At 39.7% G+C, this 19578-nt stretch overlaps 1 protein-coding gene across 2 annotated transcripts in view; it reads right to left on the bottom strand.

The window, feature by feature from the left end:
- Positions 1-19578, bottom strand: part of ATRN (attractin) — a 151183-nt gene that overhangs the window by 70813 nt on the left and 60792 nt on the right. For both annotated transcript variants that reach the window (XM_044263364.1, XM_044263365.1), the window contains exons 7-11: positions 13148-13238; positions 11989-12232; positions 11067-11250; positions 9907-10061; positions 7041-7125 (exon numbers count right to left, since the gene is read on the bottom strand). In XM_044263364.1, the coding sequence (XP_044119299.1) occupies positions 7041-7125; positions 9907-10061; positions 11067-11250; positions 11989-12232; positions 13148-13238 (759 nt within the window). The remainder of the gene's footprint in view (positions 1-7040; positions 7126-9906; positions 10062-11066; positions 11251-11988; positions 12233-13147; positions 13239-19578) is intronic.

The raw sequence follows: 19578 nt of genomic DNA, 5'->3' as shown, positions 1-19578 counted from the left end.
ACACACACAAAATATCATTTTTCATTTTAAAAACTGTAACAACAGGATGCCTGGGTGGTACAGTCGGTTAAGCATCCAACTCTTGGTTTCAGCCCAGGTCATGATCTCAGGGTTGTGAGATCAAGCTCCATGTCAGGCTCTGCACTTAGCATGGTGTCTGGTTGGGACTCTTTCTCCCTTTCCCTCTGCCCCTCCTCCCCCCTCAAATAAATAAATCTTTAAAAATTACAAATATAAAAACAAGGAAACAACAAAGTTTCTCTTTAACTTCTCTTCTTAAAAGGGCTAGAAACAGTGACCAACCTAGTAGCGGTAAATATGACTAGTACTTAGATTGCAATATCTAAAAACCATTCTTTCCCGTAACCCTCAGAAAAAAACCACATAGGACTCTTTAAAGGCAACCTCTAGGAAGTCAGATTTAAAAACAAAAACAAGAAAAAAACAGGGGCGCCTGGGTGGCTTAGTCATAAAGTGTCTGCCTTCGGCTCAGGTCATGATCCCGGGGTCCTGGGATCAAGCCCCACATAGGGCTCCCTGCTTTGTGGGAACCTGCATCTCCCTCTCCCTCTCCCCCTGCTTGTTCCCTCTCTCATGCTCTGTGTGTGTGTGTGTGTGTGTGTGTCTGTCTGTCTGTCAAATAAATAAATAAATAAAATCTTTTTTTTAAAAAACCCCCAAAACAAGAAAAAACAACTAGGGAGAAAAAATCAGCAGTGGTACATTAGGGAGACAGGCTCTACAGAATTAGTCAAGGCAAGACACTAAACAAACAGTAACAACAACGGGCAGTGGTGATGGTGGGAGAATCAGAATCCACACCTGATATTACCTAAAAGATTTGGTTTTCAACAAAATGTTACAGTACATACAGGGTCACCTGTATGGCTCAGTGGATTAAGTGTCTGCTTTTGGCTCAGGTCATGATCCCAGGGTCCTGGAATCAAGTCCCACACTGGGGTACCTGCTCAGTGGGGAGCCTGCTTCTCCTGCTACCTCTCCTGTTCCCTGGCTTGTGCTCTCTCTCTCTCTCTCTCGCTCAAATAAGTAAATATATAAAATCTTAAAAACAAACAAACAGGGGCACCTGGGTGGCTCAGTGGGTTAAGCCTCTGCCTTCAGCTCAGGTCATGATCGCAGGGTCCTGGGATCAAGCCCCACATCGGGCTCTCTGCTCAGCAGGGAGCCTGCTTCCCCATCTCTCTCTCTGCCTGCCTCTCTGCTACTTGTGATCTCTGTCAAATAAATAAAATCTTAAAAATAAATAAATAAAAAACTATTGTATAATCTGAAGAAAAGAAATGAAAAAATATCAAAGAAAACGAAAAGAGAAAATGCTTCAGAGACTTGCAGGACACTGTCAAGAATCCAACATAAACATAATGGGAGTCTCAAAAGGAAAGAAGTGAGAGAGAGCAGAAAACACACTTAAAGAAGTAATAGCTGAAAACACCCCAAATTTGGTGAAAATGATTACTTTACACACCCATCCATAAAGCTCACCAAACTCCAACGAGAACAATCAAAAAAAGATCCACGTTTACACACATTATAATAAAAAAACTGCATAGGGTAACTCATAGAAGAGAATCACATTAATATTAATGGCTAAGACACAATGGAGGCTAGAAGGCAGAGAAAGAAGATACTGAAGTAATGGAAAGGAAAAAAAAAGTCAAATAAGAATTCTCTACCCAACAAAACTATCCTTCAAAAATGAAACTAAAATAAAGACCTCCCGAGAGAAACAAAGACTAAGAAAATTCTTTGCTGTCAGGCATTATGAAAAATAGTAAAGTAACAATTATAATTGAAGACTTTAATATCTCACTCTTAATAATGAGAGAACAACTAGGAATAAAATTAACAAGGATACACAAAACTTGAACATTATCAACCAATATGACCTGCTGGCGTCTGTGCAACAACACCACCTAATAAAGGAGCACACATATTCTTTTCAAGGGCACATGGAACAATCTCCCTGAGAGACCATATATGCTAGGCCATTACAAACAAACAAACAAACAAAAACAAGAATGCAGTGTTTTTTGTCTTTGTATTTTTAGGGAAGGAAATCTTCGAAGTATGTTCTCTGATCATCAAAATGAAATTAAATCATAAATAAACAGGCAGAAAAATCTTTGAACTCCACAATATTTGAAAAATAAAGAAAATATTCTGAATAACCTATGGGTCAAAGAAGAAATCACAAGGGAACTTAGAAAATATTTTTAACTAAATGAAAACAAAAATATGCCATTTCAAAATTTATGGGATGGGATTAAAGTAGTACTTACAGACAAACTTACAGCTTTAAACACATATATTAGGAAGAAAAAAAAAAGAATCTAAAATCAGTAACCGAAGCTTCCACCTTTAGTAAAGGAAAGCAAACTAAACCCAAAGCAATCAGAATGGAGGAAATGATATCAAGAAGAAACAATAAAATAAATAGAGAAAAATGAAAACAGAAATTTGTTCTTTGACAAGATCAATAAAACTGACAACCCTTTATCTAGACTGACCAAGAGCAAAGACAGAAGATTAATTAACAAAATCAGGAATGAAGAATGGACATTATTGACCTTCAAGAAATTAAAATGCATATAAAGAAATACTATGAATTTTTATACCAACAAATTAAACAACTTAAATGAAACAAACTCCTGGCAAGACTGATTATCAAAACTATCTAGTTTCTCAAAAAATTTAAAAATAGAACTACAATATGATCTAGAAATTCCACTTCTGGGTATATAACCAAAAGAACTGAAAGCTAGGACACAGGTATTTGTACATCCATGTTTATAGCAGCATTATGTTGCAAAAGGCAAAAGGTGCAAGCAAACCAAGTATCTACCAACAGAAGAATGGATAAACAAAATGTGATATACATATATGAGAGTATTATTCAGCCTTAAAAAGGAAAGAAATTCTGACACCTGCTAAAACATGGATGAATGAATCTTAAGGCAATTATGCTAAGTGAAATAAGCTAGCCACAAGAGGACAAATACCGTATGATTCCAGGTAAGGTACCCGAGGTAGTCAGATTCACAAAGACAGAAGCTAGTGTGCTGGTTGCCAAAGGCAGGGGCAGGGCAGAACGGAAAGCTGTTGTTCAGTGGGTAGAGAGCTTCAGTTTGTGTGATAAAAAATGTTCGGGAGATGAATGGCAGTGATGGTTGCTCACAATGTGTGCCACTAGTCTGCACACTTTAAAAACAGTTAAGATGGGGGCGCCTGGGTGGCTCGGTGGGTTAAGCCTCTGCCTTTGGCTCAGGTCATGATCCCAGAGTCCTGGGATCAAGCCCTGCATCGGGCTCTCTGCTCAGCGGGGAGACTGCCTCCCCTTCTCTCTCTGCCTGCCTCTCTGCCTACTTGTGATCTCTATCTGTCAAATAAATAAATAAAATCTTAAAAAAAAAAAAAAACAGTTAAGATGGTAAATACTATGTAAAGAAAATTTTATCAAAATTTTTAAAAAATCTAAAAAAACTGCTTAGCCAGAAAATCTAAACAGATAAACCTACCTCAAGTAAAGGCTGAATTCACAATTTTAAAATCTTTCCACAAACAAAAGCCCAGGTCCAGATGAATTCTACCGAACATCAAACATTTAAAGTGTAATACCAATCCTTTATAGGTCTTTCCAGTAACTACAGGGGGAAAGAATACTTCTCAATGTATTCTGTCCAGTATAATCAGACAAATATATCATTTTAAAAAAATCACAAAACTATGAGGCACTATCCCTCATGAATATAAATAGGGCATTTTGAACAAGGATATTTAGTGGGTGATGGATATGTTATCTTGATGATGGTGATTATTTCACAAGTGTACACTTATGTCAAGGTTATCAAAGGATACACTTTCAGTATACTCAATTTGTTGTGTTTGTCAACTCCAATAAAGCTGTTAACAGGCCATCTACGCAGACTCACACACATTCAAAACAAAAACAGCTGTGTAGTAGTTCCAGGAAAAGTTCTTAAAACGCTATGGAGGGGGGCACCTGGGTGGCTCAGTGGATTAAAGCCTCTGCCTTCGGCTCAGGTCATGATCTCAGGGTCCTGGGATCGAGCCCCACGTTGGGCTCTCTGGTCAGCAGGGAGCCTGCTTCCCTCTCTCTCTGCCTGCCTCTCTGCCTGCTTGTGATCTCTCTCTGTGTGTGAAATAAATTTAAAAAATCTTTAAAACAAAACAAAAAAACCGCTATGGTGGGAGGCCAACGCCAGCAAATGATAGGCTTTGTCTCACAGGGTATCTATCTATCTACCACATACATGGTACCGCTATGCCTCTTGTGTGCCATTTGCTGGGACATCCTCAACCCTGCCAACCACTGTGCCAGATTAGAACCTGAAGAAAGAGGCTAGGCGCTATACAGACAGGGGACACGACACCATCCTTAAACATAATCATCTCTTGGGACACCTGGGTGGCTCAGTCAGTTAAGTCACTGCCTTCTGCTCAGGTCATGATCCCAGGGTCCTGGGATCGAGTCCCGAACCCGGCTCCTTGCTCTGCAGGGAGCCTGCTTCTTTCTCCACCTCTGCCTGCCATAATAATCTCTTGCAAAATCTAAGAACAGAAACAAGATCACTGGGCAGAAGAGACAGAGAAGTGGACTCCAGATCATATAAAGGAGAACCTGCTCATCACTGTTGTCTCTGGAAAAGGAAGGGGCTTCCTTCTTAGGTGAGTTTTCCATCCCTGGACCTTTTAAAGGGGATGACGGCATGAAGTAGAAGTTTTGAGCAGATGACTTTAGGATCTCTTCCAACTCTGAGATCCTCTGATCTGCCAGGAAGTTTAGAACGAACCCACAATGAGGCATCAAGTCATTCACTCTCACTTGCCTCAACTGCCTTCAAATTAACACAAGACTAACTTATGAAAGCATAAAGATTTTTGTGGGTAAGTATCTGCTATATACTATATCTAGAAATGGACACATTTCAATGACCAAAAATGAAGCCGATGTTTAATTTTTAATCTCACGATGGGTTTAGTATCACATTAAGCAGTCTGGATTCAACTAGTCAATCTGCTGCTTAAACCAAAGAAGCTCCACCCCCTCCCAGTACAGCTGGTGTTTTCAGCAATTCTGAATCCATCTGGTCACACGTTGGCTATATGAGGTACGCAGAGTCCTTCAAAAAGGCCTGGAGCAGGCAACTGAAAGGAACAGCCACCTCTACGCAGCCCCAGGGCCTCGCGGCCAGCTCCTCCGCCCACCGCCCTTACAAAACCCAAGGGGACAGTAGGTAAGTGACCGGACGGCAGACCCAAAGCTGCTGGCAGACTAAGAAAACCACCACTTGGGATATGAAGAAATAATACCCACGTTCTCTCTCAGTAAATTCTTCCACAAAATGAAACTAGACAAGGCCTCTCTCGTCATCTGCTGCCCCCTCCAGCCCTGCCCCGTACACCCAGATGATTCGCAGATAGGCCCCAACACACCACTGGAATTACACAGAAATGAAAACATCATGGTAAGTCAGGCAAGCCATTCCTAATTTTGATTCATGGCTCAAGTGTGTCGTCTGGTAAAGTGTCATCTTCTCTGAGTCTGAATAGAACCTTAGAATATTTTAATAGACGATTCATTTATCTGCTAGTTACTATCACCAGACTAGGAGCTGCTACAATTTAGTGAATGTCTATTATCTGCCAAATACTGTGCTGGGAGAAGCAGGGGCATAAAGATGAATGAAGCAGAGGCCAGGCACCCACCAGCAAGGTATGACAAAACAGCCCCACTGCTTTTCAGATGAAAGCATCAAAAGGGACTCACTAGAAAACCTCAGGGTTTTCCTCACTGAGGAAGTATCAGCCTACAATTTAAGGGGACACTTAAAATCAGTATGGGTGTCAGCCTATACTATCACATGTTCCCACAGGAAAATCATGTTTATCACTAAATTGCAGCTGAGTGATTCCTTTAAGAAGCTGTCACCTTTCCCCAATATCGAAGTAACTGGATTTTGCCCATTCTTCCTTCATGACATCGTCAAGACATGCTGCTGGCTCAGCTTTTCTAATCCCACATCTCCATCTCATCTTGCATCATAACAAGAGAAATTCTGAAAGCCAGGGGAGTCCTAACATAATGTAGGCATTGTCGCATTTCAAAAGTTTCAGGATTGCTAAGGCTCAGAATTTTAGGTCAAATAGACAACACTCCTAACAGCTGAAACAAAATGGGGAAAATTAAGAATATGACTAGGCTTTAAAATATGACTAGGTTTAACAAACCACAAAATCTTTCTTTCTTTCTCTCTCTCTCTTTCTTTCTTTTTAAGATTTTACTTTTAAGTAACCTCTACACCCAATATAGGGCCCAAGATCACAAACCTGGGATCAAGAATTTTTACGTGCTCTGCCGACTGAGCCGGCTAGGTGCCCCAACAGATCACAGATCTTTAAGGCACACTGTGAGGAACGGGCAGAGTGGCCATTCTAGATTCCCATTCTCCAGGGGCAGATATAGTTAACTCGGGCCAGGCATTTTTGAGCAACACAACAAAATGTAGTACAGACTTCAGAATATCAAAGATTGCACATTTATCTGCAGGAAGCTTCATAACTTCCCCATCTCTGTTCCTCTATCCTATCCATCTGAAATGCCCTCTCTCCTTTTTTTTAATCCCTCCTTCCTACTTGATCTGACAAAGAGAAACCTGACAACCTAAGCACCACAACAACAGTGAACAGCGGGGGGCATGAGACCATACCACAAGACCTCCTGTTGTCCCATGCATGCAGACCGCACCAAACAAAGCATACTCCTGCATGCTAACAAACTGGGCATCAGAAGTAATTAAAGTCCATATCAGACATTTTAAATATAACTCAGGAAATTCAGACCTACGTAGCTCTGCAACAAACTAATGGGCTGAGGGAATCCCGAAAATAATATGTAAGTCCGATTCCACTTTCTCATGTTCAACTCCATTTGCATCGCTACACCACACATAAACATTAAACACAAGAGAAAAGGAGCAAGCACTTCTTCAGTTAATTACCTGTTGTGTAAGACTGCGGAGTGGCCAAATCTGTTGACATCATGGTGGAGATCAGGTCTGGGAAGCACTGACCAGCGGTCACAAGCTAGGAGCAAGAAAAACACATTTCAGAAGGAACGGCTCTTCATAATCAGTAGGAACTGGCATCTTCTTTTGGAAGAAGACTGCAATAAGCACAACCTCATAAAATGTATTTCTCGGTTTTTCTTAATCAAGTCATTATTGCTGAGGTTAAATGGGGCAACAGTGGAAAAGCATGGCATGGACGAAGGGTGTAGGAGAATACGGCAATTCTAATTCATCAATGCATCCAATATCCATGATGCTCACTCATTCTGTTGCCCATCAAGTTTACCCACCAGAACGCTTCCTAACTTGGGTAAATTTTGTATTTTTCAAAATTTATGTAAGTAAAACATGTGCCCTCCATAATTATTTTCCACTCCATACTGATTTGCCCAAACTCAGTAGCTAAAATAGGAAAATACAGGTGGAGACTGAAAACTAAATAAATAGATAAATAGATAAAAAATTCAAACTTCAAGTCCTTTCCTAGAACCCCTAGCATCTACTGATTTTCCTTTGTCCTGACCCATGACAGCAATTCTTCTCTGGACCTTTTTTCATCCAACTGGCACCGCAGAACCCTGCCCACCTCACTCACACGCCCTCTCTGAAACAGTCATATTTTCATGCTCACTAAGCAAGTGCTACTCGATCCAGACCTTCATTCAACCTTACCAACAACAGTTTTTGCTTCCTTCTCCCCAGCCTAGACTCTGTGGTGGTCTTCTTCACACAGAGAAGAGGCCATCAGTCCTCAAAGCTTCCTGCCTACCCACCCTGCTTCTCAAAAACCACACGGTGACAGGGACTCTTTCTTCCTGTCTCACCTGGCTATTACCACAACATTTAATTGTGCACAAGGAGGCACTCAACTACACCTTCTCTTCCCACAGAGAAGTGGGGCTTTTTGTTTTCTTTTTTTACTCTAGTCAACATTCATGGTATACCTCTTACATGACTGCAATCTGGATTACTCCTCCCTGTCTAGAAGCTAACAAACAACATCTTTTGTTGCGAAATCCAAAAGGCTCTCCAGTCCTTGTCTTCCTTGAGTCCTCTGTAGCCACTGTTAACAGCTCCCTCACAGGTCATCCATCTTGCCTCGTGACCCTCCTGCTTCCTTAACAGGCGTCCATCCATTCTGACTCTCTGCTCATCCCTGATGACACATGCTCCCTAGAGGCTCGTCCCTGCCTAATCTCTATATGGGTCAGTCCCACGGTCATCTCCAGATGAACATGCCTCCAAACCCATTGTATTCCCTTCCTTGCAACCCAGCCCCCTCTCCTTCTGCTTCCAACCTGGTAAAAAGCACCGTCTACCACGGCCACACCAGGTACCTGGCAATAAGGATGCGTTTGCCTCTCTCAAAACACATCCAAACAATCCTCAAGTTCCCAGCAGTTCTCAAACCCATCTCTCTCGAACCTCACTGCCACTTCAACAGCCTTGGCTCCAACCCTCCTTCAGGATTTTGCAACAGCCTCCTAACTCCTCTCTTGTCCCTTCCCAACTACTCACCACAATGCCACAAAGAGATCTTCTTAAGACACAAATACGATTCCATCAGCTCTTATGTAAGATTCTTCAAAAAGCCCCAATTCCTTAGCATGGCATAACAAGTCTCTCAAGATCTGACTAATCAGCTAGCTGCTGGCTTCTCTAGTTCTGCCGGAAGCCGTTCCTCCCTGATGTGCAGCTGATACAGCCCAAACTCTGATACTCAGAGGCCTCAGGTATGTGGCAGAGTGTCTTTTTGCCGCTGTATCTCTGTACATGGGTTGTTGCGTAACTTCACTTAGCTGACTTCCTCCGGACCAAGACCCTCCTTAAGAAGGCCTTCCCTGATCATAACCCATTTCCTCCTGAGTTAAGGCATGCCCAGAGATGCTCTCACATACTCCTCTCAAAGCAAGTAATACCCTGAATTGCAATTATATTGTCTGCTCAGTTTTCGGCCTCCCCCACTGTGAGGCCAAGCACTGTAATTTACTCATCTTACAGTCCCCGAGCTCAGTAGCGGGCACATAAACATCTGTTAAAAAAGAACATCTGATGATTACTTAAACAAGAGAACGACTAGTATTTGTTTTGCGTGAACAAATACTGCCCTCTTCTGGTCAAGTATATTACCACACCAAAAAACATTTAAATTCCATGTCAAAGTAATGACTTCAAGAATGTGTAAAACCAATTTTTTAGGAAATGTGATAAAGCTATTAGTCAGACCAACTTAACGTAATGCTGGTGGTCACAACTACATAAGACTATTATATAAGGCATTCGTTTGTAACATAGAAGAGGCTGGTCACTCCAACTCACCTTCAAAAATTAACATTCAATCAATTAATGGGAGTGTTTCACGTAATAGAACTTAATATAGAAAAATAAATTTAAAACTTAAATAAGCAATATAAAAAAGAACTTCATATATAAGTAATGCTTTTTTAAAATACATGTATAATATTTGTCACATGAATACAAAAAATACCATTTGGACTCTTTCAAACGGCCCAATTTTAACTGGCGATATTTTCAGTTTCTTTTAAAATGCTCCTTATAGGGGCACCTGGGTGGTACAGATGGTTAAGCATCCGACTCTTAATTTTGAAAATGGTCATGATCACAGGGTCATAAGATCAAGCTGTGTGCTGACTCTGTGCTGGGTGTGGAGACTGCTTAAGATAACTCTTTCTTCCCTACCATCCCCCACTCCTTCTCTGTCTCTTAAAAAAGAAAGAAAATGTTGTTCATAGATAAAAAAAGATTCTTGAAACTAAAATGGCTTTGGGAAACTTACCAATGTCATAAGCCATAAAATCTGAAGAGAAGCATTTGGCACCATGGCTCATGGATGTGTCGTTGTGTGTGTTTCCTCCAAACACCAGCATGGTTCCACTCACTATCACAGCTGTGTGTAAGTAACGGAAAAATCGGCTGTCCTTAAGAATGGTCCTTTTGAGTTTATTTAAAAATAATAAATACAAGGTTAGTGTTTTAGAATATTTATCATCTATTTGCTTGCAAACACAACCATTTTCTTAACTTCAGATCCAAATGTGCAAATACTTCTAGATTTTCCCCTATATATGTTACTTTGTCAACAATAAATAATCTTAAAGGCCTATGAAAATTTTGACAAAACAGATTAAGAGTCTTCAAACTGTTCCTACCTTATGACCCTACAATTGCAGTTTCTGGGTAGAAATCACATCAAATACAGATGAAAGCTTACATATAATGCCTTAATAAATAAGACAACAACTAGAAACCAAAAATTCCAACAGCTCAGTCTCAGTACACCCACATGACAGCAATTACACAGCCACTAAAAATGACAGACATTTTAATGATAGAATGTAAATGGGTATCCATAGCTGGTCTCAAATACAAAAAGAAAGAAGAGAAACCATTGCCTTATATAATGACACTATTTTATAACTCAATTTGCTGTACATTTATTAAAATTAGCACACTTTATATATAGTTCAATTTATAACAAAGGAGAGTTCTAACTCAGGTCCTGAAACCCCTCTATTTGATTATTTCATGCAATGATGCCAGTAACTAAGCCCAAAGATGACACTTTAGTCATCAAGGTTAAAAAATGGATATATTTTACTTAATTACAGCAATGTGCATACATTTCAGCTTTGCAGAACGATCTATTCCTCAGAATTTTGAAGAGTAAAAATTTTATAGAGGTATTGAGGATATGAAAATTGAAAGAACAGTCAAAAAACATCAAGCGTTTTCTAATCAATCTCCCACAAAATTATAGAATAATGCTATGAAATAAATACTAGGTACATTATTACCTTCTGCTTCTTTCCCAATTTCTCTATCTACAATGCTGAAGAAAATTATCTGCTAGGCCTAGAACAAAAATAGAGCCCAATATTTTCCCAACAATTGCTAGAATTCACACCTTAGAGTAAAAGCTCAAGAAAAAGCACCCACCACATCTGGGTGTCCACATCGTATCTGTAGAGATCATCTGCGAGGCGGTACTTATTGGCACTGAAAGCCTTGTAGCCCCCATGAACATAAAGGGCCTTGGTCCTATGGTCATAGACACTGCTATGACCATAGCCCCCTTGGACAAGGGCACCGTTCGTTTGTAATATACTCCACGTGTTCTTAGCTGGAAGAGGGAAGACAGTTATAGACAAACATTGCAGGCTCCTCCTCTCTAATACCTAAAGTGACCAACTAGTTTAAAATAAAGAGATTTCAGGAAGCTTGATATGTATAAATTTCTTTAATCTTTTTGTTTTTAAAGGAAGGCCATCTAAAACTTGTAACAAAGCCAGGTGGCCAAACATCAATCTGTTAAATGTCCTGGTGTTCTACTATATCATGTTGGAAAATAATTACATTAAATTTAAAAGACTCGGATTTCCCTCAATTGAACACTTAATACCCCGCAACCTTCAGTGACCAATACGCAGATGTGCTTTATGGACCTACTTTCCCAAACTATCAATTACAGGTGGTGCTCCCATACCACCACAACAGATATAATAAAATTTAACCAACGGAAAGATTACACATTAAGGGGAAACCACAGTCCATTAAACCAATCTCTAAAGGGTCATCTAATTTTTTTTCTTCAGAATATTGGTTGTTCCAAACCACTTTTATTTAATTATTTTCAACACCGAAAGCATCTTTGGCTCCTCAACAAACTGATGACAAGGAACACTGATGACATAACAGCAGCAATAATCTGAATTTTACTGGGAACACAGCCACATTAACTGCATTTCAAGATAAAGAACTAGTGTCAAAGTTAGGTGGAATCTTGTTCAACCGTCGTAATAATAAGGGTAGAGATTTTTAATTTGACATTCCAAAAAGATCCACTGGAAAAAATACCTACCCAAGTCATATTCCTGTACATTGCTTATATATCCATAGAGAGGGCAATGACCAAAGATGACCAGCATGACCACTCGGCCAGTTTTCAATTTGACGATGTGTGCCGAGTGCCCGACCACTGCATACTGCTCCTTGGCTTTCGGGGTCAACAACACCCATGACTCATTATGAATATGGAACACTCTCAACTCATTGGTCACGTTCCCTGTTGAATCAATTTTTCCTCCATACATGTAAATTTTATCCTACGGGAAAAAATGCAAACAAAATTCTAAAAAAAAAAAAACATCAAAAGCATCAAACCCGAGAAAGAAAAGAAATTCAAAACCTCAGTGCTATTCTTAGCTGAAGAAGTACTGTGAAATGCACCTTTTAGTAAATTATTAGGAAAGGAATGAAAGGAACAACATAAAATAAAACATCATATCCTGTATGTCCAACACTTTGCCACTGTTCTTGAACTTCCTCATAGGAGATCTCTTATGGTATAAAATGGCTTGGAAAAATAAAGTTGAAGAGTTCCCTCATCCTCCCATAAGCCACAAAAACAAGGAAATGAAAGTGATTATTCAGTTATATTGCAATGTGGCTATTCTTGGCTAGACTTCCTAATTAACATGAAAGCTAACTGACACAGCATTAATTTTTAGCCATTTAGTACAACAACTAGAATATCCCAGTACAACCTGAATCCATTAAAATCTCTCAGGTTAAACTGGTTTCAACTTTAATTTCCACTTACAACTTGGCCAAGTATATACACTGTCCGCCCCCAAAAAAACCCAGAAAGATTTCCCCTACCTAAAAACAAAAACTGAAGTCGAAATGAGAGAGAGAAGAGAACGGCGGTTGCTAGGGGCTGGAGGGGAGGAGGGATGTGGGAAGTTATTATTTCACAGGCTCAGTGGTGTAGTTTTACAAGATGAAGAGTCACAGAGCTGGATGGTGGTGATCATTACACATTAGGGATGTCTTTAATAACACTGAACCATACACCTAAAAATGGTTAAGACAGTAAATTTTATATTATGTGTATTTTACCACAGCAAAGAAGATTAGCGACAAAGCCCCAACACTATGTAGCTTTTTGATTACATGATATAATAAGGCAAGTGTGGAAGACCAGAATTTCTAGCTTGTACAGAGGGGAGACACCTTACCTTGTATAATGCTAAAGAATGGCCGTATCTGACAACAACATTGTTCACCGAACTATTCAGGGTAAGCCACTCCCTAGAAGCAAGATCATACCTACAAAACAAAAAACAGATTATATTTTTACCCAAATGACAAAGCAGAGTATCTTATGCTCTTCTACCTGTGATAATCATACAGTTTGGAGATGCTCATTAAATATGCTGTGCCCGTGAGGAACCTCTCCAAACAAACCAACCTAACAGCTGAGTTCACAAGGCAAGTCAGAACTTGAGAAGGGGGGCTGGGCTGCACAACCTGGGGACAAGGGAAAACAAAGCTACTTGAAGTTTCTAACACTTCCTGAAAACCTCTTCTACACATAGTCTAAATCACTTGCAAGTTGCGTTACACAGAAGGGGCATTTACTGCTGTAACTTCTCTTTCATTTAGTCATGTGAAATTGAAGACAGGTACTGAAAAAAGAATGATGATTAAGTAAAAGAAAATTCCTAACTTTTCCTTTTCTTTATCTAGCTGATTTTTTTTAAAAAAAGATTTTATTTATTTGACAGAGAGAGAGAGATCACAAGTAGGCAAAGAGGCAGGCAGAGGGGGGGGGAAGCAGGCTCCCTGCTGAGCAGAGAGCCTGATGTGGGGCTTGATCCCAGGACCCTGAGACCATGACCTGAGCCAAAGGCAGAGGCTTAACCCACTGAGCCACCCAAGCACTCCTAACTGATTTTTTTAAAGTCATATTTTCAAGAAAACTAGGCTATCATGGCATTAAACATTAAGTTAACATCATTCCAGACATTTTTCCATGTATATATACAAATAGAATACATTGACAATATACATTTATACAAAGGGGATCATCCTCTAGATACTTTTAATAAACAGTGTTAATTTTATATAATTTAATAGAAGAGAAATCAAAGGGAAACCAAGGCTATTATTCTACTCTAAATGTTATTTTTTCTAAGTTTTCCTGAATAATCCAAGTTTGTTTTATCATGAAAAACATTATTATGTGAACAAGAAGATATAAGAAAGTCTTATTATCAACATAATAAGCAAAAAAGAATACAAATAAATGTCCATCAATAGAAAATGGATTAATAAATTGTGGTATATCTATCTAATAGAATTATAGAGTGAAAAATAAATACACCTGAACACCTTCTCAACATAAGTCTCAAAACAATGTTAAGCTAAAAATATCAAACTGCAGAATACTGTTTCTTTAATAACTAAAAACAGTTAATTTATTAATTCTATATATGTTCATATATACTAAAAGTGTAAAGATATGTATATGAACAAACACCAAAAAATCTGGACATTGGTTATCTTTGAGATTGGGGTGGGACATGCAGGGGTCTTTAATTATATTAGCAATGTCTTATTTCCAAACTTAGGTGGTATATACATTAGTATTCATTATTATTCTCTGAACCTTTCCTTTTGACTTAAAGATTTTATGCATGATCTAAAACAAAATGGCGACATTTACTGAATATGAATGCTACATTAATACCAGCTATGATTTATTATTTCAATATTCCACATTTTAAAAAACACATGAATTAATTATTTAGAAGTTGGATTCACTTTAGTTTTTAAGTTACATACAAAATTAATTTTGGACAGAATCCATTAACTTCCCGCCTTGAAAGTTGAAAACTTTAGCACTCACATTTCCTCTCATTTCTTCTCCCAATTTTTGTCAAATAATTTTTACACTGTCCAGGTTTGCATACTCACATCCCACTCGATAACCGTGATTTCATACTTCTTTGGAACTGGGCCTTCCTTTTAGGTGAAGCAATCTCCTCACCATCCTCTTACCACAACTTCTCCTTGAGTCTTTAATTCTTACTTGGCCAGATTTTGTTGCCAAGTGGTTATTTTCTAGAGGAGCTCCTATGTGCTCTTTTCCCTAAATTCTCTGGTGTTTAAGAATATCTGCTTGCTCACTTTAGAGCTGGATGACATCTTGGCTGGGTATAATATCTTGGGTCATCCTTTCTTGCCGTCACTACTTTGCAGATGCTGCTCCCTTGAAATAATACTGGTAGTGAATGCTGCGATGGAGAAACCCAAGGCAATTCTGATTTTTCCTGTTTTTCTGTGGTCTGTTTTTCTGTTTGGGAGCCTGAAGACCTCTGTCATTCCCATTCTCTCTCCCTCCTTTCTTCTCTCTCTCTCACTACCTTTTAAAGTCACAATATTATATTTTACTTAGGTAGAAATAACTTAAATCCAAACAGGCTAATGTCTTTACAAAATGGGCTACGTAGCACTATAATACTTTTATGGACCTCTGGCTGTGGAATGGCTCTCCTGAGGACTAGCATGGCTTCTGAAAACATAATACACCTAATGGTCAAGCCAGAGGCCAGTCTCTGTAAAGTTGAAAGAGAGGAAAGAAACAGAGGGAGCCCAAATCTCTAGATGACTTAATCTCCCTCTCTTTCAAGTGACACAGAGGGTGCTCAATCTGTTTCTTAATGCATTTTGCTGCTCCTAGTCAATGACAGTTTAGCTCAAGAGCTTGTCAGAGTCACTAAGGCACTGGCAGGTTCAATAACCCGGCACAGATGAACTGCCAAAAGATCTTACATAACAGGTTGTGACTCTTTTCACAACCCAGAGAAGCAAACACAAGTTAAGATAAATATTGATGCAATAAAACATAAGAAATTCTAAGCACTAAATAAATTCTTCTGGGAGCTCAGTCCAAGATAACGGAATACTGAACAACTAGTTCTAAGACGTGGGCAAGCAGATAAGCAAAGACAAACTTCAGGAATTCAGTAACAGGTGTCTTCTAGAGCTGCAGCCATCTCTCTCCCACACTCCTCCTTGCTGGTCGGTCTCATGACGACCATGATGACACAGGGCACACACTCCACCACCCACAATGGCCTGGTATTCCAATCACAGTGTCTGACCATCTAAGACCACAGTGAAGGCTCCCTGCAGATTGACTGTGACCCCAGCCAGAGGAGGCACAGAACTCCCTGAGGCTTCCCACCCAAGAATCTGTCCTTTATGCCAAAAGTTCAATAACTTGATCAAATCCGGTCTTGCTGTGGAACAGCTATATACTTTTCCTGAAACCTCTTGTGCTATTTCAATCCATCTGTCCTATTTGTTTGGTTCTCTTCTTCAGTGACAGCAACTACCTTTATATTGGATGTCCGGTCTTCTGTGTGTCTTTGCTTTCTAATTATTTCAATCAGTATTCGTTGGAATGTCTATAAAGCTGTCAGTGATTCAATTTTCATTCCATTTTCTGCTATACGTAATTTATTTACATTTCCTTGGATGTATAATCTTCCATTTCATTGCATTATCATTTTCATATCTATTTTTTTTTAATTTGAATTCTCATTAAGGTGATGTGCAGCATCAAGCAGTTGGAAGCAATCTCTCTTATTTTTCCTCTATGATCAGCTGTTTCCTTCCTCTTTATTTTCCCATCATAGGATATTTGTGTTAACTACAATGTTATTTCTTTCGTCATGCTTGTGGTTAGATACTGCTCTCCAGACATCTGCAAAGCGTGGATGATTTCTTAATTCTTTTTCTGCAATGTCTAAGAAAACTTTACCCTTCTATCCTAGCTGTAGTGTGAGAGCTGATATTTTACGTTCTAACCACTATTCTGAAATCTGAGGATGTACTGGGGCTCAGATGGAGGAGCATACAGTCTATTAGAATAAATCACCCAGACTCTGCTCTCCTTGGAGTGTCCTGGGTCAAGGCATAGCCCAAATTAGAAGCGACCCTGACTTTTGGGCAGAGAGAGGTTTTTCCCTCTTTTCACCCAGTGCTCCCCAGCAACAATGTCTTCTTCTCTTCAATTAAGAGAGTGAAATAACAATGATCCCCACTCAGTTTGCATCTTTCAGATTTGTGTAAGACTGGTATAAGACTGGTGTAAGAGCTCTCAGAATCTCAGCCATATGATTTCTGCGGGGCAAAAAAGGGGTCACTTGTATGGTTCCTCTGAGTCTGTTTTAAAGTTTACTGAATTAGGTGATACTCCTTCCTCGTTTGGTTACTTGCTGCTCAATCTTTGTTTTAAATTTTTTTTTTTTTTTTTAAAGAGAGAGAGAGTCTGAGTGGGGTGGGGAGGGGCAGAGAGAGAGAGAATCTTATGCAGGCTCCACACTCAACACAGGGCCCAATGTGTGGCTCGATCCCACAACCCTGAGATCATGACCTAAGCTGAAATCAAGAGTTGGATGATTAACCAACTAAGCCACCCAGGTGCCTCCTTACTTTTTCTTTTTAGACATTTTTTTTAAACACTTTTTGCTTAAAGGAAGGAAGGAAATTCAGTGATGAAGTTTCAATTGAAAATCATAATCCAGGATGCCTGGGTGGCTCAGTGGGTTGAAGCCTGTGCCTTCGACTCTGGTCATGATCCCGGGGTCCTGGGATCGAGCCCTGCATTGGGCTCTCTGCTGAGCGGGGAGCCTCCTTCCTCCTCTCTCTCTCTGCCTGCCTCTCTGCCTACTTGTGATCTGTCTGTCAAATGAATAAATAAAAATCTTATAAAAAGAAAATCTTAACCCAGAAGACCAGGATCATTTGTCTAAGAAGACTCTTGGGTGACATAAAATGGGAACTGCTTTTTAATGCAACTTAAAAGTTTTGGGTTAACAGGGTTGTGGAAAAAATAATAAGCTCAACTGTTGAAATATGTTGTGTAAGAATATAAATGATGATAAAATTTATAATCTCAGTTCCAGAAATAGTTCCTCTAAAAGGAATCACTGTTTTTACTTTGCATGAGTTAGTAAAAATTTATTTGAAACTATATGAATTTTTTACATGAAACACGTAAAGTTGTAAAAATCATGTTTTGACCAAGTACAAGCAGAAAAAATGTTACAAACAAATGTGGCCTGTGAGGTGTACCAGTCACATAAAAGCAAGAGGTAACATTAATATTTCCAGGAACAAGTATGTGTGAAGGAAATAAATAATTCATTTACTCTCTTATTCACCTGATAAACACTTATTTGAGCACATTCTATGAGTTGAGCTCTGAGCTGAGTGAGCAAACAAGGTCTCTAACATCAGAGAACATATAGCGGAAAAGGCAAAAAATGAGCAAATGCAACAAGGGGCATACACAACATTAAAAATGATGCCCACTGCTCTAAAGGAAATGAGAACAATGAAAAAGAACAGGGAGAACCTGCCAGAACTGGATGATCAGGGAAGATCTCTTAAGGTACAGTTAGCTGCGATCTAACAGGTGAGAAGAAAACAACACCAGAGGAGTCTGGACCAAAGGGAGGGGTAAGCACAAAGACCTTTAGAGTAAGGACACACCTAGAGAGTATTAGGCAAAGCTAGAAGGTTGAGGAGGCAGGAGTCTGGGAAGGTGAGCGGAGTCAGATCAGGTAGGCCCATTAGATCCAATGGGAAAAGCCAATGATGGGTTTTAAGAAAGTAGTAAATGATACAAGTCACACTTTTAAAAAAATCACCCCATTTGATATTTTAAAAATGGATTAAAAGGAATGCATGGAGGGGCACCTGAGTGGCTCAGGTGAGTGTCTGCCTTTGGCTCAGATCATAATCCCAGGGTCCTGGGATTAAGCCCCACATCCAGCTCCCTGCTTGGTGGGGAGCCTGCTTCTCCCTCTCCTGTTCCCCCTAATAGTGTGCACCTTCTTTCTCTCTCTCTAATAGAATCTTTTTAAAAGGGGGAGGTGCATAGAAACACACAGACTGCTAGGAATCTACTGCTGAAGTCTAGGTGAACAATAATGGCAGGCTGGTCGCAGAGGGAAAAGAATGAATATGACATGGATTCGGTGGGCTTGACGAGATTAGCATATGAGGAGGTGAAGGGGAGGATCAAAATCACTCCCAGATTTTTTTTTGCTTTGAGAGAAGATGATGCCAAATACAAGTGTAAAAATCACATAAATGGTAGAATACTTGACTCTCATAATATCTGTACAATAGCCGAAGGGACAAGCACTTTCACACCTTTAATTTTACCTTACTTCTCAGGGTGGTGGCATAAGAAGTAGTGAAAAGTGGTTAGAGTGAGGAGGGATTTTTTAAAAGGTCAAGCTAACAAGACCTCCAAGACCTGCTGACATTCTGTAGCAGACAGCCACCGGGGTGGTGATCCTCATGATCTCCGCTTCTGGGTATTTATACCCTCCCCTCAAGTGTGATCAGGGTCTCTGACTTGCTTCTAATCAAAGAGAACATGGCAAAGATAATGAGATGTCATTTCCATGACATCTGTCCTGCCAGGAGACTGTCTAGAGAGAGACTCTTCTGGTGACCTAATGAAGCAAGCAGCCACACTAGGGAAGTCAAAGTGATAAGGAAATGTGGGCAGCCTTCAGGAGTTAAAGGCAACCTCTACTTGACAGCCAGCAAGAAGTTGGGGCCCTCAAGGAAATGGATTATG

The sequence above is a fragment of the Neovison vison genome, chromosome 8 (assembly GCF_020171115.1).
Source record: "Neovison vison isolate M4711 chromosome 8, ASM_NN_V1, whole genome shotgun sequence".
Lineage (NCBI taxonomy): Eukaryota > Metazoa > Chordata > Mammalia > Carnivora > Mustelidae > Neogale > Neogale vison.
Note: the sequence above shows the minus strand (reverse complement) of the source record. Positions and strands in the feature narration are given on the sequence as shown.